Raw genomic sequence first — 25,326 nt, 5'->3', positions numbered from 1 at the left:
TGAGCAAATCTATTTTATACCATGTCCTACATGACAACTTAGACCAAATAATAAATTTCTTGTAGATTATTTGCTAATAAATATGAAACTGAGAGGAATACCTGATATTGGGTATATTTCACAGGTGTAGACCCTCAGCAATCTCAGGCAGCAAGTGCCCACAAAACGTAACCTTTCCAAATCCAGAAGAGTAGCAGTGTACTGGAAACCCTTCAGCCCACGAAGTTCTTCAACTCCCAGCACCAGTGTTGTCCAGCTCCAGTGAAGAATGCTCAGCAAAGACTCAAAGCATTCCTATTTCAGGGTATGAAGGATAGATACCAAGACAGATTTAGTGTTAAAAAACAAAAAATGACAGTTCTGCATCAGCGTTAGACAAAAGACAAACAGCATCTTTTTTTATGTTTACCTGAATCAGATAGCATCTTTATTTATGTCTATACACATCTATCATGCAACCAATTTGCTTGAGAATATTAAAAAAGAAAAACCACTGAGAATGCAGGGGACACTTCACTGCAATACCATAATAAAATCTATCTATAAGCTTTATTACAATATTATGTGTGGAAGCCCCTCATTATTTAAGAAAAAATGTATTCACCTGTAATGGAGATTTTCAGTAAACTTTATTTGCTTATCTACAGAAGTGTGCAACACTGACTTTTGACATAATACATTTTTGTCATAAAGTATTATCAGGGCTGTGTTAATTTTGTTTTTAATCAGTTATGATCAGCAGGACCATGGACACTATATGACATTTACAGTACTTGAAAGCTAAACAGAAGCACATGGTAGTTCACAAAAAATCTGAGGATGTAAAAAGTTTTGTTTCTACTATTATTATTGTATGTGGTCAGTAATTTCACAAAGTTGTACCTCAGAAAACAAAAGTATTTGGTGTTGAACACCAAAGTGAAATCTTCAGAAAAAGTAAAAAATTAAAATATTCTTATCAGTGTACCTAACTTCTGCTTGAGAAAGCAAGCACAAAGTCACCATTATTTCCACATCTAGAGTTTTCAGTTTCCTAACCATGTATGAACTTGCAGGAAACACAGTATTCTCAGTAGTACTCACCACAGAGACAGTTCTGGCAAAAGATCTCTTTAAAATATGTACAGGTTCGCTAGTTTGCTGTTTTCCTTTGGATGCACTGCCATCACTTGTTGGCAACCTGGAAGAACAATTTTAGAACTTATTTGAAATCTCCAGTTTTCACTTTTAGTAGAATTTTGGATTGGGTTCGGTGTTTTGTTTTGGTTTTTAACTTTTTGTAGCTTTTACTGGTTTCATTGTTCAATTGGGGAAAAGAACCAAAGTGAAAAAAGTTTTAATTCTCAAAAAAAAAGTTCACCTTCAACATAACTTTCTCCAATTTCCTCATCATTCTAGACCAGTAACCAAGTATCCTGAATTGTGTCCAACTGGCAGTACTGTAACAACTGAAAACTAGGCTGAGATTTAATTACATGCAATTATTACAAGAATCAACTGTATTTCCTCAGATGACATCAAGACTAGAAATGCTACTCCTTAAAAGAACACCGGTTTTGTGAAGGAAAATGTATGAGGAGGTTAAAAATACAGACAGCATCTATCACTGCAGCATCTTCCCTTTTGTGCCACCCATTGGTCTTCAGAGGCCTCAAGGCTTGGTTGCCTTTTGGCCAGAGCCATCTCTCTACAGAAATCACCTAAATGATGAATTTGTCATGCCAGGACTTCATATACATCAAAATGAAACCTTCACCTGAAAGGACAGGGCATCTATGGACAGAAAGGTAATTGGCAGAAGTGAGCTGTTCTGCAGAGGAACCTTGAAAAGGACATTCTTAGAAAGGACAAGAGAACTGGTATAAAAAAATTCTAACCTTCAGAATCAATGTGGAAGCCAGGGGAATTATATACACAAAAATATATAAAATTTATGTCATGCATCTATCTGAGGACATCTGTAAAATATACTATCAACACAGTGAAAGAGTTCCTGATTATTAAAACACATAACATTTATCAAGGCAATGAGTTTATGGTAACTTATTGTTGATTGTTCATTGTTGTTTCATTGTTCATTGTTGATTTTGGCTTTGTTACATTAACATCATCTGTCTAAGAGTATACAGTTCCTAAAGTGAGGGTGACCAAATAGAGAACTTCCCAACTAGCAAAAAATATTATTAATGTTATTGTGAGATTCTATGGATGTAAATGAAAATCTCCAGACTCATGCAGCATGACTGCAAGAAAAACAGCAAGGAAGTGAACGTGGGTATAATTTCATTACTTTTCTCAAAGGCACTAAGTTTTCCCTACATTTTTCAGATACTGATTTCCTTCACTTAATACAGTAGTATTTTCATGAAACACAGTTATAGTGAATTTAATACTTCTATTAAAAAAAAACATGTCAGTACACTGTTCCAGAGGTTAAAGTATTACCTGTATAATAATTGTGGAATCTGCCCTGCATTCACGTCTGTACCATTATTTGATTTCTTGGAACTTTTAAACTGAAATACAACACTGAAAGAGAAATAACCCAGTTATTATTCAAGCCTAATTAGAGCTCTTCTTTTTCAATAAAAACATAGAAAAAAATATACCCATCATCTGTAGTAATAGAGGCCTGTCCATGAGATCCACAATCACTGCTAGGTCCTGACACTCTTGCCCAGGCTACATACCACCAGCCAGCTTGCAGGAGTACTGGCTCATCAAACATCATGGCATATTTCTCTCTGGGAGAAGTAAACGTTGGAAAATGTTAATTATTTTTATATTCACTTTTAACAAATTACACTCTAATTGTAAAAAGAAATTGAGAAACAATGGTATTAAGTTGTATCTATTTAAATTCAAAACCCAAAAGCTTTTAATCTAAGAATTTTAATCTAAAAATATTGTAGTAATTAAAAAATAATTCAGAAGGACCTACAAATGCCTGAGTTGTGCTTGATCTTGAACTGCGAATAATTGTATCAATGCTGAACAGAGTAAGAAGACATTAAGTTAAATTAATTTTAAAAAGTAAGTCAATTAACTTAAATAAACCCAATTACATCTAATATACAATACTGCAAGCAAAGTACTAATTATAAAGTACTATATAATACTGATTTCAGAAAATGTTTGCAAATGACAAGAACTTGTACATAAATTCTTAGTAATTACAATAAGCATTAAAAAAATTAACAGGATATATATTTAGGGGATTGATATATAAGATTTAAACCTGAAAGAATTAATCACTTATCATTTGAAATTTAAATTACTTGATTACAGAGAACGAATAAGCAGCTACCACATATCTAAATCAAACCATATCCACAAAAGAACTGCTGCAATATTTTGTCTTATGGTCTCAACACAGGAAGATGGGATTTGACTTGAATTTATACAAGAGCAAGAATTTGATTATTTTTCTTCTTTTAACTTAAATACCGTAATGGCTTGGGGACGAATTTGGTGTTTTACTATTTCCCTACACACATCAAGTGTTTTACATCACTTGCTACAAAATTTTAATGATGTAGACCATCTCTGTTGATATTTAAAGTGATACTAAAATGTGTATAGGGAAGTAAAAATAAAGATCAAGAAGCAGGTGTAAGTAGGCAAGCTAAACATCTTACCTGGCAGCACAGTCATATGCTAAAACATCTGTCTCAGCAAGGAGGTCTCCATCTGTCTCATGGTCTCCCCCATCTGGACCCAATTCAAACAACTGGTGAAGTAAGAAAGAAGGTAAAATTATGTTTTAGGTGTTGGCAACCTCCTAAAACCACTTTTTCTTGTCTGGCATTCTGGGAAATTGCATGACTGGGACAAAAAATGATACCTAAGAGAACTTTATTTTCTTACTTACAAATAATTTCTACCGTTTGATGATTTTGAAAATGGACCACAATACATGTCTATGACTTCTCTTGCAAACACCTATTTAATACACATCTTATTTCTGGCAGGACTAGCAGTTCTTATCGTGGCTGTAAGCTAATCCTAAACAAACTGAAAATATAATGTTAGAATATTATCATAACGTTATTACCTCTGGTATTTAAAAGGTGTGATTAACATTAACTTTCTTGGCTTAGTACTTAGTTATTTGCAATTCTCAGTCACTATGTTAAACTAGAATAAAATGCAACTGCTTATTTTCTGTTGACTTAGACAAATATTACTGCTAAGCATGTCATACATTTGCCTAGAATAAACCTCAATACCTATGCATCTGAAAACAGAGGGAGAAAATTCATTATTCCACTAAGTGATAAATAACAACAATAACATGCTCTGAATACACAAACATCTAACAGAAATCTCAGATATAACATCTTTCACAAAAATCCTTATAAAGCATAGGAGCAGAGAACAGTCACCCAAAACCAGAGGTCTTACACCAGTGTGTGTTTCTGTAAGGTTTATTTATCCAGATTTATTTATTTTGCCAGATTTATTTATTTTGAAACAATCAGCACACATGCTCCACCCATAATCATGTCTATATTTGGCACAGAGTTAATTGTATTTGCTGCCATTTTCTCTCAGTTGAAGAATCCCAGCCCAGAAGCTATCCATAGAGCAGTATGAGAAAGAAATAGCATGGAAAGTGGAAAGCAATGGCTCCTGATAAAGGACTCTTTTTCTGTTTTTGAGAACAGAATCTCATGCATCACATAGCATGTGATTTTAACCAGAAGCCCACTACACCAATCTTCTGCTGGTGGACCTTGGAGCTTTGTGTAAATATATCACAGAACCATTCAGACTCTAAAATAACTGCCCAAGGTATCTCTAGGATGGCACAGCATTTAATGAAGGTAAGAATGGGCCAATTTCATGAAAAGTAAGAATGGTAATTCTCAGCTCTCTACTTCACCCACTGTGCCTGCATAATGCTTTCCACATACAGTAAACCATGAATCAAGAAATAAAACTAATCATGGTTTTGGACAGCATTACTGAAAGTTGTGATTTTGAAACACAATATTGCTTAAAACAAAACCAAACCTCCTACCTTTATTTTAGCAGTGTATTCACCTCTACCACCAAAAAGACCAAGACCACCTAGCAATATATCTGTGTCAGCGCAGAAACGGATAGCTTCTACTGAGTGGGCTGAATAACCCCAGCCTCCTCCATGACCTGCAGAAAAATCCCAACAAAAATATAGTTAATCTTAGTCTGTTGTTCTGCAACCTCATCAGCATGTGCTATGAAATTTTAGTGTGTACATACTTTCAAATCTGTTAACAACACTATAGTCTTCTTTAGAATAAACTTTCATTACTGCTTGAGTCTCTTCTTCTGTATTTGCAACACCCATTTTTAAGTCCTGCATAGCAGCCAAAGTATCAAGGCAACCTAAAAGAAAGCAAAACCAAAAAGAACTCAAATTCTCTCAGTGTTGATTATAATAATTGAAATAGAAATGAATACTAGTTAAGAAAATCAAAGCAATCTGTTTTGTCCCCACATCACACATATGCTACCAAGTAGCTTTATACTTTTGATTTAGTTATAGGTCACTGCTGCAGAATCTCAAGACTTGCTAATGAACATGAGCTTCATTTTTATCCAGAATAACAAACAAATGTGATTAAACCTATTCTGAAACTTTCCTAATGGCAAATAAATTGCCAGTAACATTTTTTTCCTTTTTACACTTAAAATATTACCCCAAAAGAGTTAAAGTAGGAACTGAATTACGGTCAGATTTGAAAGTCTTCACAAAGGTGTTTTGTTTCATACACTCAGGGGACAAGTGAGTCAAAATAACTGGGTATGTTGCACATGGCCAGTTTACATATGAACAGAGTGTGCTTACGTGTTACATTTTTAGACTACAAAAAACTACAAAAGGAAATCATTAGACAAAACTGCAAAGATTTTATATACTGCACTTACTTTAAAATAAAAATAACTTATTGAAGATCACTTTTTTCAGGTTTGAGTTATTTGAGATTCCAGGTTAAGAATACTGACTTTATTCTGCGGACTTTCCAAAAAGATACTCTAGGAAGGTCTCTTACTTTATTATGTAGGCATCTAACAAGTTTGACCAGAACTCTAAAATCCTCGAACATCATTAAAATGGCAGAAGATAACAACATTAGCCAAATTATAAAAGTTAAAATGAATGGTGAAAGACTACAAAGTGAAATTTTAACTAAAAAAGTCAGGAAGTTTTTAGATTACAATTTGTTTTTACATTAAGCTATGTTACTTTATTTTGTCTAAGGTTCTGACTCATGAACTATAAATATATACCTAGAATATGCAAAGCTGCATGAGATCTGGTGGTTAGAGCTTTGGAACCTGTTGGAAGAGCAAGTTCTGGACTCAGAATACTACACCGGGATTGCATGTCTGGAGCTGAGGGAAGCCTGGAATCAGCAACTACTGCGTTGTAACTCCACAGTTCCCTGGCATTTGGGCGAAACCTGGAGCAAGAGAAAACAGAACGAACAAAACCTGTCATCTACTGAAAAAATACAAAATCTTATCAACAATTACATTTTTAAGATATTTAATGTAAAATGTAGATCTGCTGGTATAAACTCTTGGAACCGAGCATCACTATCACAAATATATGAAAACTTTATTAGCTTAACACTCCAGCAAACAAAAAGATACAAAAATATTATTATACCTTAAGTCAAAAAGTCGTATTAGGGTTTAGAAATTTCAGAAAATATTAAGACATTTCTCAAAACTAACAAATGTTAAAACAGCATTATCTATTAAGAAGTGTGAAGTAACTAGCTAAGTACTAAACAGAATGGCAGATGTGCTCAAAAATTTTAAAGATGCTAAGCGAAAGGAAAAGGCTCACCTTCAAATAAGAGAAAAAAATCTTGAGGAATCCAATGTATTTTGTTTGGGCTATTTTAAATGGGTAACATCGCCTCATGGGTTTTTAAGGGATTATAAAAAAAGGGCAGCATAAACAAGGGAATACAAAGATTTTCTATAATATAGATTAACACATAGAAAAAAGAAAATGAAATCTTTGAAACCACTACATAAAAGGAAAAAACAGTAAGAAGTCTATAGGAGTGTTCTGAAGAAGCACAAAAGGAATTTTCACTTGCTACCCTTTCAAAAATCTTAAGGTCAACAAAATAGTTTTGGCAAAATATATTAAAGGGCACCATACATATTCAGGATTTTAACAAGTTATCAATGTTCGAATTTATACACGACATTCCACATCCACTTGAATTTCTGCTAAGAGATGAAGTCACAAAGCTTTGCAGAAATGTTTAAGCTGCACATCATCAAAATGTTGTCTCTGTACAAGAAATTGAATCCATCACTTAAATGGGCATGAATCAAAATGTCCAGAAATAATAATATGCCAAGTATTTAACTACTAATAGGCATGTTTATTAACACGCCTCTTACTCAGACTATTTTTGCATTTTCTATTGAACAAGAATGGGATATAACAGAGAAATAAATCTGCACAGTCTCAAAAAATCCACTCTTCAGTTAAATATTTAAGCTCTGGATTTAGTTCCATAGTCCCTAAAGTACAAGACAGTAAAATATCTCAATTCATGTTTATCCATAATATCTAACATGTGACTTTTTACTTCCTTCAGCTGGATAACCGTTTTATTGTCTTCAAGTTGAGAATCATTATCTTGCCTCCCCTGAAACTTGCTGCATTCCCATGGCCATTGATAACTGGCTTAGTTCCCAAATTGAGTCTTTCAGCAGATTAGAACATGCTGAAAATATAGAACTCTAAGGGATGTGGGTGCTACTGTTATTTCTAATCTCAACGTAATTTAAATAAAAACTGAACCAGTGAGACTCAAACAATCCCGCAGATGTGCAAAATGCAGAACTGCAACCATCCAAGGTAATTCCTATGTCATAAAGGAATGTGCCTGGCAAGCACATGCTTCAATTTAAATTGGCTGTTAAGTTCTTGAATCTCAATTCTGGATGAAGACATCCAAAGTAGGACACAAGTAGCTTTTAAAGACATGATCCTATGAGATACCATCTCTTCCAGATGAATGTTGGCTAGCTGGTTCCCTGCATTGCTCAAACTTGTTTTGTCTTCAAGCAATTTAAATATCATGAAGCCCACAAACTCAGATGGAAGTTCAGATTTCCTCTACAAATCCTAGTTAATATACCTTTTAAATTGTTATAGAAGAATTGAATGTTATGATTCTGTGTTGGAACAAAGGCTTATTATCTCCACTTGCTCCAAGACTACACTTCAAAGACTGAAATAAATACAATTGGTCTGAATGTCTATGCCATCTAAATAAACACCTTTACTATGACCTCCCAAAATGTCAGAACTGAAAAGAATACCATTGCTCCACCCCTTCTCTAGTGGTCTTAACCACTAATGGCTGACAGAAGAACAACAATTTAAGACACACACATAAGAGAGCTGAATATGGCAAGGAAGTTACTCAGTCAAGTGTTAGGTAGATGGAGGAAAGGGATTTAGGAGAGTACAGAGACAAAACAAGATTTGAATCCCCAAAGTATTATGAGACTGGAATGAGAATGATGCAAAAAAAAAAGAAATTTTAAAAATGCAGAAAAGAGAACATGTTTGTTTTGGGCTTACTTGAACAAACCATCCAAAAACGAGAAAAATATTTATGTAAGACTAAAAACTGTTTTTCATTTACAGAGAAAATAAGCATAATTAAATCTACAGCCTTGAACAATATTTTCAATATTTTAAAAATTATTTATATATTACTATTTTAGTAGCTATAATCCACACTTGCCTCCAAATAACATCATAGACAGGATCCAGACACACACCAGAACCTTGAAGGTCTTCCTGCTCAGAATCATTGAATGTTTTGCAACTGCCATCTACTTTGTTTATCAGAAGACATTTAAAAGGAGGAGGTTCTGATATTGAAGCTGGTACCAAACCTAGATCAGGGAGTAAAAAGAGGAAACATGAAGACACCACTCATTAATGCTTTATGCTTAGAAAATGGCATGTTATACACTAGGGAAGAACAGATATACTGCTACAACAAAAATATAAATAGAGATAAGACTTAAATGCAGGTGAAGGTTAGACTTTCACATAATTATTTTAAATAAAAAGCACCTTTCTAAAGAAAGGATCGCTATATGTAGTAAAACTAGAAGGCAAAAATATTTTCAGTTCCTCCATCCATGCTTTTGACTTGTTCCTCCTCTATTGTTTACACAACTGAACCCACTTTCTCCTCCAGCACTTCTATAAGCATTTAAAATAATAGAGAAGAGTTCTTGCCTATTATATGCCTGCTTGCAAAGATCTCTGATGTAGCAAGCACATGAGAATTAATGAGAGCTTCGTCGATCCGGAGGAAAGTCTGGTCCCCGCTCGCGCCAATCCACGTAGCTTTGCGCCCATACTTGGAGCCTATGTTAGGCATTGGGGCTGGCTTTGCATTCCAGTAGGGCATGTCCAGAATTGGTCTGCCAAGCTGACCTTTCTGTAGGAAGAATGCAAGAATCAGTAAGTGACAGCAACAGTTAGTGTCAAAGACATATAAATTACTTCAATAGTTCTATCACACAAAATTGGTAAGCTGGAAGAGAATTTACCACAAAACTACCTTCAAAATGCAGTGCCTGCTCCAAGTGAAGTGTTATGCATTTAACTACAAGGAACAAGTTACTGACAAATATACTCCTCCCTTTCCAGATAGGTTTTTGAGTAAAGTTTTTGTTAAATACAACTACAACTCTCTATGATGGATAACCCTGCTCTTCATCTTCAGTATCAAATATAAAAGCATTGTTTTCCTACAATGTTCAATATCTGATTAATGTTGGTGCTAAACAAGGAATAGATTCATAACAAAAAAAATTTGTATTCAGATAGACCATCCAAGCTCCATTCAATTCTGAACTTATATGGACTAAGATTCATAGAGCAAATACCTCTTAAAAGTACCGAGAAATTGATTAGCTCATCAAACTTGAGCTAAAAACAGTGCCTCAGTAAGCACTGCTGCACATGCTCATGAACACTTATCTGGAGATCTAGGGCTTTACCTCTATGTACAACTAGTTACTGAGCTGGACCAACAGTTCATATACTGCACCTCAGTATGCAGAAAGAACTGCTGCCAGAAACCTGCTCATGCTCCATCTACCTCCCTCAGGCACAGAAAATGCACTGCATGCAAATAAAGTTAAAATGATTAGAGAAAAGAAAAATGCATATACAGCAAATGTCTTCTGTTCGGCACATTACTCATCTTTCTTCATAATAATATAAGTAAGTAAACATGGTGAAGACATATTCAAGTAACATGCTTTGTTTTGACTTTATGAAGCTTTCACCAAACTTTCTAGTACCACAATACTAAAAGCAGAACAAAAATCAAGTGGTCTAAATATGGCCTAAACCTATTTGTTTTCTTTTAGAGAAAGGGGAAAAAACCCTCAGTCAACTGACAAGGTTTTACACCCCATTTCTGAGAGTGAACTTGGTTTTTCAGGGGCCAAGTTTCACTGCAAGACAGCAAAGCTTAAACCTTTACATGTTTACATGTCAGTTTTGACAGGAACACATACATCAAAGCTTTTGCCTAAAGTCTGAAAAACAACAAAATATTACTAATTTTCAATTCAGGACATGACTTTCTACTTGCAAAATTTCAGTCTTCACTTTTAAATTTCATTTTTTTGTGAAAAGATTACAAAAGTTGAAATTTCTCTTCTCTTGTGTCAGGCAGTAAGTAGTTTTTAAGCATGTAAAAATAGCTCACTACTTATACGCTACAAGGGGCATCTTTGCCAACACAGGGAGGCAGAGAGGGAAGTAAACAATGTTTAAATGCCTGTTTAGTGAATATAAGAATGGATTCCACATGGACATGGGGAAATATACACCACATGGATATGAAAGAAGACTACTGGAGTTGTGCTGTGCTGAGCAATAACCCCTTCCCTCAAGTGTAAGCAGAACTTCTGCAACTCATTGCTGTTTCTATGGAAGAATCCAAACCGCTTTTTTCTATCAAATGGAGACAGGTAATAGAATAGGCAACAATTACTTAGAACCAAGCTTGAAACAGTAAGAGTTTGAGAAAACAGGTGCACTTTATAAAATAACACTGTTTTAAATCACCATCTTCATTAAAATATTAAAAAAAACCCAAGAATTCCTGGCATTATGCTTTTCTAATTAGAACAATATTAAAGGCTACATTTTAAAACATAAGTACTGAAGACATGCAGAAGTTATGCACAGTTCTGTAAGAGCAAGCATCAGCAGTCTTGCAAGGTCTCTGAACAACATATGAACTAGTAGCTTATTCCCATAAACAAGCAACATTTCCTTACTGAGAAACTTCCAAATGTGAAAACCTGGCCATCCATTAAGAGAATAGCTGTGTGGTTGCTCCCAGCAGTAACTTGTGTACTAGGACCTGGTAATGCTTGCACCAAAGTGGGACATCCCCTAGATAAAAATAAATTAACTCTATGTCAATACATGGTCACGCAGCATTTAAAACACACATTATAATAATAAGTATTTCAATTGCTGTGAAATATATCCACTAGATTCACATACTATAAGAACTTAGAGCCAAGAAACATCTTGCATATTAAACCAACAGAGGTTTGAAAGATGGCACCAGACAGTTAAGTTTAGGCTTTTCTGTTACAGGGAAACAGATCAAGGACCCTCTCTTCAGCTGAACTCAGAAATTAGCATACAATAAGAATTATTAATTTTATATATAATTCTAGAATTACAGATGTGTAGATACAATAACATATACATGTGTGTATTTTTGTATGAATACAAAATATATTGCAATGAAATGTAGCAGTAAAATATGTTCAGAGAACTCTACTTAAGCACTTAAAAAACCCCTGGAAGCAATCAAAGCCTTACTCCAGTACAGTTACCAGAAGCAATATTGCTACAGCACTCTCAAGATCACTGGATAGGGAGTTATAAAAGAAATAAAGGTCTACTCCCCTTCATCAGCTCCTCTCCCATCAAACTCAGACTCAATAAAGAATAGACCTCTCCAAACTCTTTTCCAGAGAGATAAGAAAAGGTCTAATCCATTTGTCTCCCAAATATGGACAGACATAAGAAAATACACTTTCTATTTCAGTAAAAATCAAGGGGAAAAAATGACAGGGTGTTCAAGATGTAAAGAAAGAAAACTTGAACTGATGACTTGGAATAGAAAGAGCACAAAAGATAAAAAAAATGAGACACTAAAATTTTTATTTCAATACCAACAAAGAGAACAGAAACCTACAAGACTTTGAATTCCATAATGAATGTCTACCTAGACTTAATATTTCCTGTGGAGTTAAAGACTGAATTTGAAGAACAAGTTATCCCCACATAATTTTATGTTTGGAAACTGGGCTCAGTTATACAGAGGATGACAGCACTATGTGAACTTACTTTTAAACACAGCTTTTCAAAAGTAGGGTAATCTAAAATAAGAACAGGCTGGTTTATACTGGAATAAAAAAAGGCAAGCCCATAGTTACCCAGTGATTTTTTATTGTTTTGCAGCTGAAGTGGTAAAAGATGGTTCATCTCAAAGTTCTGATTTTGGATGAATTGCAGGTACAATAGAAGTCAGGAAATTATGAGGAAGGTGAACATTATGTTCAGCAGAAAAAGGGCAGATGGGAAGATGTGAACACACAAAAATGTGGAACAGAAGAATGCAGCATGAAGATAAGTTGATAACCTAAAGAAGGATGAACACAGGTATATAGAAAAAGTATTCTTTGGTGGCAAATGTAGCTTTCAGTAAGTGACTAGTGAAGATGGAGGGACTGAAGGGTAGAATAAAATTAAGTGGAGGATGTACAACATGACACTCAAATTTAGGTGCTTATCTTGGTCTACAGGCACATAGATTTGGACATCACTATGATTATACACAGACATAAAGCATAGTTTAGCAGCAGCAATGATGAAATTAAAAAAAACCAAACCTTCACATTTGTCTCCCATTAACTTTAAGGAAACTCAGAAAGGCATCAAAACATAAATAAAACATAACTACTAATTAATCCAAAAGCACCCCTGTTAAAAGGAAGTATTTTTATCATAAGGTTTTTCTTCCTCTCTCAAAATTATGATAGCTGCAGGCATGGAATTATCAATCATATCTTTATTTTAAAAAAAAGCAGTGAATATTTCATCTTTTAATGCTTAAAAACTGTGCTATTATCACCATAACTATTTATCTTTCTGTTCTTCCAATTGACTCTGTCAGTAACATTATATGAATGCTGTGTTTGATAGCCTCTTGGCTACAGCAGAAGAAAATCAAATAAGCCATTAATGCAGAGAGATGAACTACATTACCCACTTAAACAGTTTTTTCATTAAGATCACCCAACTTTTGGAATGGCCAGCTACAGTCTATCGGTTCATTTAGAAGTGAACAGAAAAAAAAGTAAGATACTTAACTACATAAAATAAACATGAATTGCAAAAAACTAGTTTTCACTTCATAAAAGGAAGAGGGATTTCAAAAAATACAGACAGTTTGACTAGTGCACATAGAATTTAAAACCCGTGATACTACTGAGTATTTCCCTATCCCCCTGAAACTCAACACAGGAAAGCTCAGAATAGACACTGAAGAGTCTGAGAGACTCTGGGCAAAGTTTTAACAACCAAAGTTTCTCCATGGGAATCAAAGAAAACAAGAATTTTGTGTGACTGACATACCACTATTTTTCTGGGATGGAGTGGAAAGACACGCTGATATTAAAGTCACAGAACATTTGGTCAATCACAAAAGACCAAGCTCAGCTATAGAGAAATTAACCTGAGATCCCTTAGGAAAAAGCAACAACTGCTGAATAATTGAGGAGATATACATGCATCAGCTAACTCAGGATCCTGAAGAAGGTCCAGATGCATTCTGGCTGTCCACATGCAAACCCTCTTCCATCCCCAAAGGTAAGCGTTTCTCAGAGCAGTTGTAGTCTTTGAAAATTCATTATGCATGACCTGTTGGAACAACCTCTGTCCGTGGTACTGATGCAGCCAACAGCTGCCTGCCAGCTCCCAAAACATGTCACTTGGGGCAGCTGACCGTGGTGCTGCAAGCACGGTTCACTGGGAAATGTTACTGTGAAGTGGGTAAGAGGAAATCAGTAGCAACTTCTGCCCATTGCAAGCAGAGTTGGACAACTTCATTACAGAGAAAAATTGAGATTTATGTATTTTAGAAGTGACTCCATTTTAGAGGTAATCTGGTGAAAAGATGTAAATATGACCTGCACTCCACCACTGGAGTAAAATATTCAGAAAATACACCTGAAAACATGGTCCTAACAAACAGGTAACAAAGCATTTTTTTTTCCCCTCGAGTTACTAATAGAATATAGTCTCTATTCTTTACCTTCAAGTGGAACACAGCTGATCATCTATGGAAGGTCTGATCAGTTTTGGTTTATGTTACTGTTGACTCTTTGGAAGCAAAATCCTGTCAAGACCATATCACTTCAGTCATTCCATTTCTGGAACTTGACTGTCTGGTAATGTACTTGCTACTGGAGTGCTGAAGTCAAGAGTTTGTACAAAAAATGTAGGCAAATTTTAAACAGTTACAGAAAGATCCTGGAGTTTTAACTTCCAGCTTCTTGAGGGAAGCATCAGCACCAAACACACCTTTGCTTACCTGAGCATAACACATGCTATCTTTCACCAAGACTAGATACTGCAAAGCATTTCTCGTTTCCACTGAGTTTCTATTCACCAGCATCTAATTTGAGGAGGATATAAGCACAGACTGACAAATCTTTCATGTAGTGAATAGCTTATCAACATCTGTCACTGTGGATGTTGCAACAAAAAGCCTACACAGGCTAAGTGAATGGTTCCAGCTTACTGATAGGGCATGTAATGTACCTAATTCCTGCTGAAGTAGAGAAAGAATGTGTGATGTTTACCATATTCTAACAGAAGAGTCTAGAATCTCCTTAATTAAGGAGCAAGGCTTGAATGTCTGAACAGGTGTTCAGAATTTAAAATACTTGACCATTTTCAAGACTTTTAAAAATGTAGCCTCACTACTAAATCTTTACACAGCAAGTCAAAAGTCTCTGAAAGGATGCCTAAATATTACTTTTCTTTTTTTCTCTCCTCTCTCTTCTCTCTCTCTCAGAAATACAGCAGACTATCAGTTCCTGAATTCAGAAGATGATGCTCTTCCTGAGGTCAATACAGGCAATGTGACACACTGCATGACTGACATACCACTGACCTGGCAGAAGCTGGCCATCTGAGCACCACTGCGTCCCAACTGAGGTGGAACTCTGCATAAGGATTCCCTGTTTCCTTCTCTGTATCCCTTACTGTGAGGACAGAGGAGAGATCTCTACTTAAAGCTGGAAAAAGAAGTAGATCAATGAAGAAATTATAATTTGAATGATGGTGCTAAATAGCAATATAGTACTATAGCCAGTTCTCATGCATAGGACATACTCCAAATTCCTTCCAGGCTTTTTTTCAGAGACTTTCTAGGTCTGATGTAGAATGATACAAAGGTTTGTGCCAAGTCACTGGCACCTCCTCAGCTTCTACTTTTGGTCAAGCATTATCCTTCAGTAGAAGAATTTTCATATTCTCCTTTAGGATCTCACTTGGAACTACTACTGGTCTTCATCCAGTTTCTATCTAAATAAGCAACAGATGCAGGGTTTACCACCTGAAATACTGACAAATACAGCAGATATCTCCAAAGCCTTCTAAAAAGCCAAATGATTTCATCAAAGTTAGAAATAGGTGACATTAGGTTACCAGTACAAATGTCACTGCTATGTGTACCTCTCCAGTCTCAAAGACAGAAACTGGCCTTTTTCTAACAGCAACTTGAATTGCTAGTTTAAGCCATTGTTCCCTGGAACAAAAAGCCAAGAATTTCCAGGAGGGAAAAACAAAGTACTTGTCTGCAATATGACTCTATCAGACAGAAACCCAGACCGCATCCACCAATCTAATGCAAACTGAGTAGGGGTAACAGTTCAGAGATTACTATCAGGCACAGCAGCCAATATAAGGCAATATTTCCAGTACACTTTCTTTCTTCCCTCTTGCCCTTTGGCATAGTGAATCCAATGCAAGTTTTAAGATGATGAAGATTTCTTCAGGAACTTGACAAAAGAAGGAGTTTTGAAGTCTCCAAAGAGATTAGGAGGATAGATGTTCAGTAATTTTCACCTGTCTGCTACAAAAGAAACAAGAGAACTGAAGACAGGTCATGGATGCTCTGCTCTGCATGCCTTTTACATAAGGATACTGAGCATTACATACACAAAATCTCAAAGATTCCTACTATAGAAACCTCCATTGTGTGCATTATATGGCATATGTACATCTCCAAAGACCTAAATCACATTTCCTCTTACAGCAGGACAATGATTTTTTATTTACTTTAATGAAAAGATGTGACTCTAAGCATGAGATACCAAGGGTGAGATTGAGCTTCACATTAAAGACATCTATATTTAGTTATGTATGCTCTCACTGTAGTCAATGGAAATCAGATTTACAGAGCTACTAAGCACACCACACCTAAAGCATGTAAGCAGTGGCTGCTTAGTCAAATACCTGTCCGTGCTCTGTTGATTTCTCTATATCCACTGACCACAGCGAAAGCACACATCACTCTTCTGACAAGACCCAAAACAAGTGACTACAAAATGCTGCTGAGACCAAAGCTTAGGGACTTCATTTGGGAGATAACTGATGAACATCAAATGAGACTTCATCATAACTGAATTGAGATTAGCTCAGCTGGTCAGAGCACAGTGCTAGTAACACCAAGGTTGTGGATTTGATCCCCACACAGGCCATTCACTTAGGAGATGGACACAATCCTTGTGGATCGCTGCCAACACAGAACATTCTGTGATTCTGTGAATATTCTGTGAACTCTTATTGCTGATTTAACAGGAACAGGCTCATCTAGGTTTACAATATCACACTATTTTAATTTTTGTATATGTAGTATTCTACAAAAATAATGAAATCCTAATGAGGTATCAATGTAATTCTCATTGATGCAGGGAGAATTAAAGAGATAGAAGTCTTTCAAACTATTATCAAAGCAAGCTAATAACTATGCACAGAAGATTTCATGCATTAAATAAATTACTCATACAGTACAGGAGTACTGTTATTACATCGATATTCAGGAGGTTATGGGGAGTAAGTGCAGAACAAGACCTCTTCAACTTTATTTTGTCTTATATTTGAATTTTCACACTTGCTAGCTACAGAGAACCAGAAATGTAGCCATTTCTTATGCAGCAGTACAGTAGTACACAATCACATCCTTTGATTACCAGCTTACCTGGAATTAACATCACCATGTCCAAGTTGACCATGCTGCCCATATCCAAATGTGTAAACATCACCATTTTCCATCAAAACCACTGAAAAACAACAAAATATTTTTCTGACATACACACATGACATGGCACTGCACCAGTCCTGGTTACCCTTCTGAGTTGCAGCTTCTGATTCCCAAGAGATCCAGATCAGATTTCCACAACCCAAAACAACGAGCACCTCTATGCAGGAGTAGAGCTCTGCCATACAGATGTTTTAAATTGAATCCAAAATTGCTTACAAGCTCTGATATAACTCAGTATATGATACTTATAGCCCTTTTCACTGCTAAAGGACAGTGAGATACCTTTCATTGCTGGAATAAGGGAGATGATGTGAGGATTTGGGTGGTGATCTTACTTTAGCCTGTAATAAAATGGTATAAAATATGTCAGGGAAGGTTTAGGCTGGATATTGCGAAAAGGTTCTTCACCCAGAGGGTAGCTGGACACTGCAATAAGCTCCACAGGGATGGGGTCACAGAAGCCTGACAGAGTTCATGAAGTGTTTGGACAATACTCTTAGGCACATGGTGTGATTGTCTGAGATGTGACAAACTCACCCTGCCACGTTTTCAGCGTTTAGCACTCCTGCATACATCCACTTTAAAAAATTGAACACAAAGCAGTGAAGACACGTATGACAACCTTAAAAAAACCCCTCTCTATTATAATAATTAACATTGATTTGTTTTTACCTGAATGGTGAAATCCACAACTGACTTGTACAGCTCGCAGCTCACAGTCAAAGCGGACAGCCCCTGGTGGATATGTTGTGATTTTGCTGGCATCCTTCTCACCTCTTTCTCCACTTCCATCTATAAACAAGACTTATAATTATATACTATGCATTCTAATAAATTTATATTAGAAGAATGAATAGAACAAGAATAGTAACTCCCCACTCCACCTCTTGTAAGGTAGAAGAGAGAATTCACAGAGTAGCAAAAGAGCTCAAAACGCGGCATCAAAGCAGATGTGGAAGATGACAGAAACTATTTTTAAACAATGCTCTATAAAGGTACACACTGGAAAAGATCCTCTAAAGCAGAAACTGGCCAGTGAGCAGACAAAAGGAACCAGCGAAACAGAAAATGCAAACTTCAGAAGCTTTGCTTAAAAGCCATCACTTTCATTCTTGGGTAAGGCAGCATTAGTAAGTAGGAAACACTGTAGTTAGACTTAACAGGCATAGCCTAGTCTATCTTTTCCAATTACTACTCTTTAAGGAGTTTACTTGACTCCAATTCAGCCACAGAACCCCTGTTCTAAGTAGGTGACAATTACTTACACAGCTCATTTCTAACAATGCAGACAACTCACCCAGAGCCTGTTTCCTGTCTGCTTCCATGCATCTTTAGACATCATTTCTGTGATTTCTTCTAGTAATTATGTATGAGTTCAGTAAGTATGAAGTGCATTATTGATTCCTAAAGCCAAACTGCCTTCACATTGGACAAAAGCACTGAAGCGCAATGTGTTATTCCCAATTTTCTTGCAAGCTACCATCTTCTCAAGAAATCAAAATGTTTCCTAACAGTTGCTTCTCAAAGAATTCAAGGTATTGTTAAATTTACATCTCTACTTAGAATTTCAACATGTTTTCTTGAATAATCATCAGTGGAAGTCTAAACTTCAGGACTTCATTATTCCCTCTGTGAAGCACAGTAATTATAGACTTAGAAAAATTTTTAATATAATTCTGATTTGATACATATTGGTCAAATTTTTCTTTTTATTGCAGAGGAACTGCTACTACAGAAAAGTCGTTTCACACTTTCATTACATGTCAGTTTTTAAAAATCTTACTGTTCAAAGAACAAAGCTATTTTCTAGTGATGACTTGAGTATAGAAATTATATGAATCTGCATGTAGTTCACATCTGTAAAGAACAGTGTGTAAAGTTACTAATGGTTTTGAAGAATTAGGTTTAAAAGCATAGGTAAAGTACCCCTTTGAAACATGCACTACATACTGGATACATGTGAAATGGAGATGTGATTAGGAAAACTTGTCTCTCAGAATTGCCATGGCATTTTTGAGGTTGTGTACTACCAGACTGTACACAAATTCGAAGAAGTGTCTCTGAAGGTCTCTGTGCAGCTTTTTTTTTTAAATTGTATTGGTAGCATAAGGAAATATAAGGAGACAGAATCATCATTGAACAACAACCCCCTCAAAATTACAGTTTCCCTTTTAGTCCCATAATTTTGCCTTAAGCAGCTCACAGTATTTTAGTCAAGTTTTACTACATCTCAAATACAGTACCTTTGAACTTTTTATGTCTACTTTAGCATTGAACTCTATATGCCAAAGTAACCAGGAGTGGTTCTAGCAGCTGATATTGCCCCCAGAATTATTCATTCAGCAAGCAGTCTGCTTACTGCTTCCCAATTTGAAACTCATACAAGTTTTTCAGACAGGAGCAGAAAACCAGCTGATTATTCTGGAAGTCTACCTGTGGCCCCTGTATCCCTTCCTCCCTCAGACACTGCTGGATAATAAAAATATGAGCTCTCCCACTGTAAATGCACTTGATTAATCATCTGTCAGAAATACACATGTCCAGTAAGAATGTGTCCTGGTTGCATGCACTTCCAATGAAACACACTGGGCATACAGCAACCATGTCACCTAGGCAGTCACATTAGCAAAATGTGGCAGCAGCGTATCAAGTGATCTGCAGAAACTTAAAGAGGCACATGTGCATTTCTGCCTCACTGAAAGAAAAATATCCTGCTCTAAAGGGCTTAAAAAATTAATAAAAAGTTGGGGATTCCTGTTATCTCAGTTGATAAATGTGATACTACCATAAAATAAAACTTGATTCAAGATCTAGCCCCATTTTCTCCAATGTTGCAAATGAAAGCATAACAGTACTTCCCTAGAGGAAATACTAAGTGTTAGTGTGCAAGATGCAGAGACAAGTACATTCACATGAAACAAGTTTTGCAATTACGTATCTGAGCAATAAATTTATTCTAAAGGATAATGTTCTACAAAGTTGGCGCTTCCAATTTCCAAAGCTAACTTCTTAAAGGCTCTAAGAATGCAGGAATAGAAGCAACTATCCCTCATGAATATCTTACTTTGCTCCAGTGTGAAATTTTTAAACTGAAAATGGAATTCCTGTCAGCCTTCTTTGCATGGTTAGTAACTGTCTCAAGAGCTTTGAATTGTTTGGATCTTCAAAACTTGATAAGCACGTGATAATTTATGTGTGCTCCAACAACATTCTTGCAACTAAAACAGCTAGTCTTGTTTAGGGAAAAAAAAAAGGTCTTTTGACCAAAATACACAAAGCCAAATAGAATATCATTATATCATTGCTTACTTTTAGAGCAATATTTCTGGACTACAGTGTTTATCTGTTAGTCCATTACATGGCCAATACCTATCATATTTTTCCAGCAGCACTGGCTAGAAGTTACACTTAGAGATAAGGCAGCAAATAAACTGGGTCATCCTCTTTCCTTCCATTACTTTCAAACAGTCAAAGTTTTTTAAAAAAATGTGAGTCAAAAGTGGATGCTGAAAGCTTATTTGCATGTCTCAGGGAACAACTGTAACTAGGGAGATACACATTTGTTTTCCTTCAAACAACTGTGCACTTTTTAATTTCATCAAATGTAGTATCAGAATAACTGTTCCTGAAAGGGAAGCATAAAAAGCCTACTGAAGCAGAAACTCTTATTGTTGGATACACTGGCACCTTTAAGCAGAGAAAGTTAGTATCTCCAGTGTTCTCCAACTGGAGTACCACTGAACAGCACCTCTGACTCCATCTCTCTGAGACACAAGAAAACTCCAAGGAAAAGTACTTCCTGCTGTCAACAAAGAGGGAGTGCTTCATGAAAAACTTCACAATGACAGGTTTTCATGTCTGATGTCTCAAAGTTGGAGAAGGAAAGACAGAGAACTGCAAATAAAACCAACCAATCTCCACTACCTCTCAGAAAATTCTTAATTCCTGAAGATGATTTTCCTCTGCCATTAAACATGCTTAGAAGTTCTCTTGGCTCACATTGCTGCCACAAAAACCACTACTTTCCAGGAACAAAGGAAAAGCCTATTCAGACTCAATAGCAAGTAAAGTACTAAGCTTTAAATGAGACATCTTCTGGCAAAAAAAACAAGCCCAGCATCATTACAGAAAGATATGGGGCACCCTTGCTTGGCCGAGACCAGAGGAAAAGCATTTTGTTAGCCTTCTCCAACAGCAAGGATGGTGATATTCCATTTCTCACTTACCATCCATCTTTGGAGGAGAGAAGAAGCACTACTAAAGATGTTAAATACCCCACAGATGAAAAGCATTAATGGAATATGATTGCATATTAAGAATTCTTACATTAACTGTCTCTTCATATCACATCACATGCCAACAAATCTTGGTTCTGTTCAGCAGCAATCACCCAAATAAAGCATATTGGTCGAGTTACTGGTTAGTCTCTGTGATGTCCAACTCTCACAGGGTGTTCTGAGTGCCATAATTTACAGACTTTATATACAACATTACTTCAACTAATCAGCCCGTGTCTGCAGCTTCTTGGCTATTTACCCCAGGCTGCAGCTAAAATACCTGTAACCAATTTTACAGATACAGTGCAGAGGGAAAAGGAATATCCTCTGTCTGTGGAAATCATCCACATGAGGGCAGCACAAAAAGTAAGTCTGCTGGATTCTTTAGAGGTTGCTACAAAGCTTACTTGAGCTTATAGGTGAAATAAGATATGCAGAACCACAAGAGCATAACACGTATAATAAAGTGATAACAAACTCACATTCTAATTATAAACTCAGTCTTAGATGTAGGTTTTTCATTGTCAGCTGTCTCACTCCAATTAGTGCTTCAAACTACTCTGCCCTTCACATGGTATCTTAGATAGCCAAAAAGTCAAAAAGTAAATTCCAAGTTTTCTTGAATGTCTGGTAATTTTCTCTTAGTATTTGCAAAATGGTTGACCTATATCTTGTTCCATCCATGCAGATTCAGCTTCATCTAGTCCTAGCAGTTTTGAGGGTATTTGTTTCCTTAGCATGTTTACCACTACTTCCAAATACAGGGAAAAGGTGGCATTCAAACTGCTGAATCTTAGCTGACTAAAGAAGCTTACTTTGTTTCTTTGTTTTTTATTTCTATTCAGTTCATTTCTGCAGTTGAGTTTACAGACTTTCATTAATCTTTGATGCTTTAAGTTTTAGTTTTCATACTTTCCAGATGCTGTACTGCATTAGTCTATAACTCTGAACTTTATATGAAGTTCTCTTCACAGTTTAGTTAGACAAAACAATCCTTTTCCAGCCTGAGAACCAAGGACACCATTGCAGCTTCAGACCCAAAAAGTACAAACAGCAGCGAACTGAGGAGAGCAAACTGGGAGGATGGGACTTCATGATCTGAAGCTGTAATTGGACAATTAACCCCCATAATGGAAATGGACCAACACGTATAAAATTGTGAAAATTCATAACTTGGAGTTCTCTTGAGTGGAGGCACAGCCAGGTTCTTGTACTGCCCAAGGTATCCTTTGAAGGCCTTTTCAATAAATATCTACTTTATTCCTTTAACATTGTCTAGCCTGTCTAACCCCTGTTCTAGGTATCGTCTCCAGGCATCACTTTTTACTAAGATGCTCAGTTATGGGAATCCCCAGGGACTGGAGATGTAGACTGGAAACTCACTAAATTAAAGAAACTCACTATTATTAAAGAATAAGAATGAAACTCGAGTTCATTTTTCTTCTTAGTGCCAAACCACTCCATGAATACTAAACATGTCATACCTAATCCCTTCTATTAATAATTGTGAAAGACACAGAAGACACAGATCAGGAAGAATACGCTTAATTATGCAGTTTTTGAAGTAACAATGATCCTGATATGCAGACCCTATAAATGTGAAAAGAGTAAATGACAATGGCAAGATTTCTAAAAAACCTGCTGTTTCAATGAAACTGAAGGAGTTTTGAACTGAACAACCAAACAGATGAATTGCACAAGTGACAGACACATGGATTATTACGAAAAAATTCTTCACTCTGAGGGTGATGAAGCACTGCAACATGCTGCACAGAGAATTCGAGCATGCCCTACCTCTGGAAGTGCTCTAAGCCAGGCTGGATGGAGCTTTGAGCAACCTGATCTAATGGAAGGTGTCCCTGTCCATGTCAAGGGGGTTGGGACTGGATAATCTTTAAGGTCCCTTCCAATCCAAATCATGCCATGACTCCATGGTTTGACAATATGTACAAGTACATATCAAATACACCTTTTATAGTAGACAATAATTGTCTGAGGAAGTCCTGAGGAAGCTGTCCACATTCAAGTTTAAGTATCATTATCAAGAGAAGTTCTGCAGCTGCAAGCAGAGAAGTGGCAACCAGCAAGTTTAGTACTGGCCTTATCAGTACTACCAGCTGAACTAAACATTCATTGCCTAAAGATCCTGAAGGTCTGGTTGGTGTGAAGAAGACTACTACAGCAGAAACACCTGAAGGAAGGAGGACAGTCTGGAAAGCATCATGTTCAAATAATTTGCTGATTTCAGTGTGATAATGTCCTTTTATCTCTGCTCTATTATTGCTTTTACATTCTTCTTCAAGAAGAGAGGCATGCCTTCTAAGATAAAAAATATACATTATCTTTTTCACAATTCTCACCTTGCCTGTTACTCGGATAACAACCCACTTCACCAGTTTTCCTTTTCCCATTGGAATCTCTTTGAGAAGTTAAGGGTTATTTCTAGTTCCTAGTCAAATTTATGGCTGTCTTTTGAAAAGCAGTCTCCTGAGGCAGAGAATGGCCTAAAAGTTTACTTAAAACCTCCTTATCTGTTTACTATAAGACACAAAGAACTAAAATAAGCTGAGTATTTCCTTCCATATAGGCTTCCTTAAAGAAAAAGAAATGTTCATTTCTATAGGGCATATCTGACCAAAGTCTTCCAGCACAACACAGACCTTTATACTGTTCTTACAACTCCAAAAGGCAACATAAGCCTCAAACTGACACTAATGAATACAGCTCTTGTAAGGAGATACTTGATCTGAAATGAGTTCCAACAACTAACACATGCCAAAAAGGCACAGATGTAGGCAGGACAAGCATACTCCTTTATGCACTTGCCTCTGGAGTCAAGGGTTTGCAGTACAACTAGCAGCAGTATCCAGCTCAAGAATAATGCCCATCAGCAAACTGTCACTCACGTAACAACACTTAAATTCATTATGTGCTTTTTCAACAGGCAACCTCTCCAGTGAGATTATGATAGGTTGTTCTAAGTCCATCAAGACTTAAAGCTCAGACAATATGCATTCCAAAGACTGAATGTTATGCAAAGTATCATGCAAAGATTCAAAGTATCAAATTTTGCTTTCATTTCCATAAATTAAACTTAAAATGATTTCACGATCCAGTATGTTCATAACTCAGTAAGCCCATCACCCACATACACTGAAATTTTATCCCATAAGGCTTCAAACTGATATACAGTTTGTTTGCACACATGCCAAACACAATCAGTAACTTCCACTAATTCAACTGAAATGCCATTCTAACTCTTTTAATGTTTAGCTGTTCTTTATAAAAGAGTTGAAACATTCTGGGTTCGCCATTTTTAGGAGCTTCCTACTTTGACCAGGTCTCTAACCTCCATTTTACATATTTATCTTCTGTATATAAATAATGTACGTACAGACACATCAATACACAGATATATACAAACTACAATCAGATTTGAGACAGCTCAACTTCAGTAAGTTCAGTTAGTAATAAATGTTTCTTAGAAAGAAATAGTGTAAGTCATTTATATCTGAACAAATGGCACACTTTGAAATTGAAGATATAAGGAACTGGCTTGCCAGACATACAAAACTGTCTAAAATATCAAGACACCTCCATACCTGTACTCTATCAAACCATTTAGC

General features: G+C 36.1%; 1 protein-coding gene across 10 annotated transcripts in view; it reads right to left on the bottom strand.

Annotated features, from left to right (window-relative positions):
- Nucleotides 1-25,326, bottom strand: part of MYCBP2 (MYC binding protein 2) — a 175,914-nt gene that overhangs the window by 86,342 nt on the left and 64,246 nt on the right. For 9 of the 10 annotated variants that reach the window (XM_058018892.1, XM_058018894.1, XM_058018897.1 and 6 more), the window contains exons 18-30: nt 18,096-18,215; nt 17,361-17,442; nt 11,347-11,464; nt 9,281-9,485; nt 8,775-8,928; nt 6,277-6,449; nt 5,245-5,370; nt 5,024-5,151; nt 3,639-3,730; nt 2,610-2,744; nt 2,446-2,529; nt 1,084-1,180; nt 102-294 (exon numbers count right to left, since the gene is read on the bottom strand). In XM_058018892.1, the coding sequence (XP_057874875.1) occupies nt 102-294; nt 1,084-1,180; nt 2,446-2,529; nt 2,610-2,744; nt 3,639-3,730; nt 5,024-5,151; nt 5,245-5,370; nt 6,277-6,449; nt 8,775-8,928; nt 9,281-9,485; nt 11,347-11,464; nt 17,361-17,442; nt 18,096-18,215 (1,707 nt within the window). Of the gene's footprint in view, nt 1-101; nt 295-1,083; nt 1,181-2,445; nt 2,530-2,609; nt 2,745-3,638; nt 3,731-5,023; nt 5,152-5,244; nt 5,371-6,276; nt 6,450-8,774; nt 8,929-9,280; nt 9,486-11,346; nt 11,465-15,269; nt 15,366-17,360; nt 17,443-18,095; nt 18,216-25,326 lie in introns of those variants that run through there. The other variant, XM_058018900.1, reaches the window with a different exon arrangement.

The sequence above is a fragment of the Melospiza georgiana genome, chromosome 2 (genome assembly GCF_028018845.1).
Source record: "Melospiza georgiana isolate bMelGeo1 chromosome 2, bMelGeo1.pri, whole genome shotgun sequence".
In the NCBI taxonomy this organism is placed as follows: Eukaryota; Metazoa; Chordata; class Aves; order Passeriformes; family Passerellidae; genus Melospiza; species Melospiza georgiana.
This window is presented reverse-complemented; position numbering and strand designations above follow the sequence as displayed.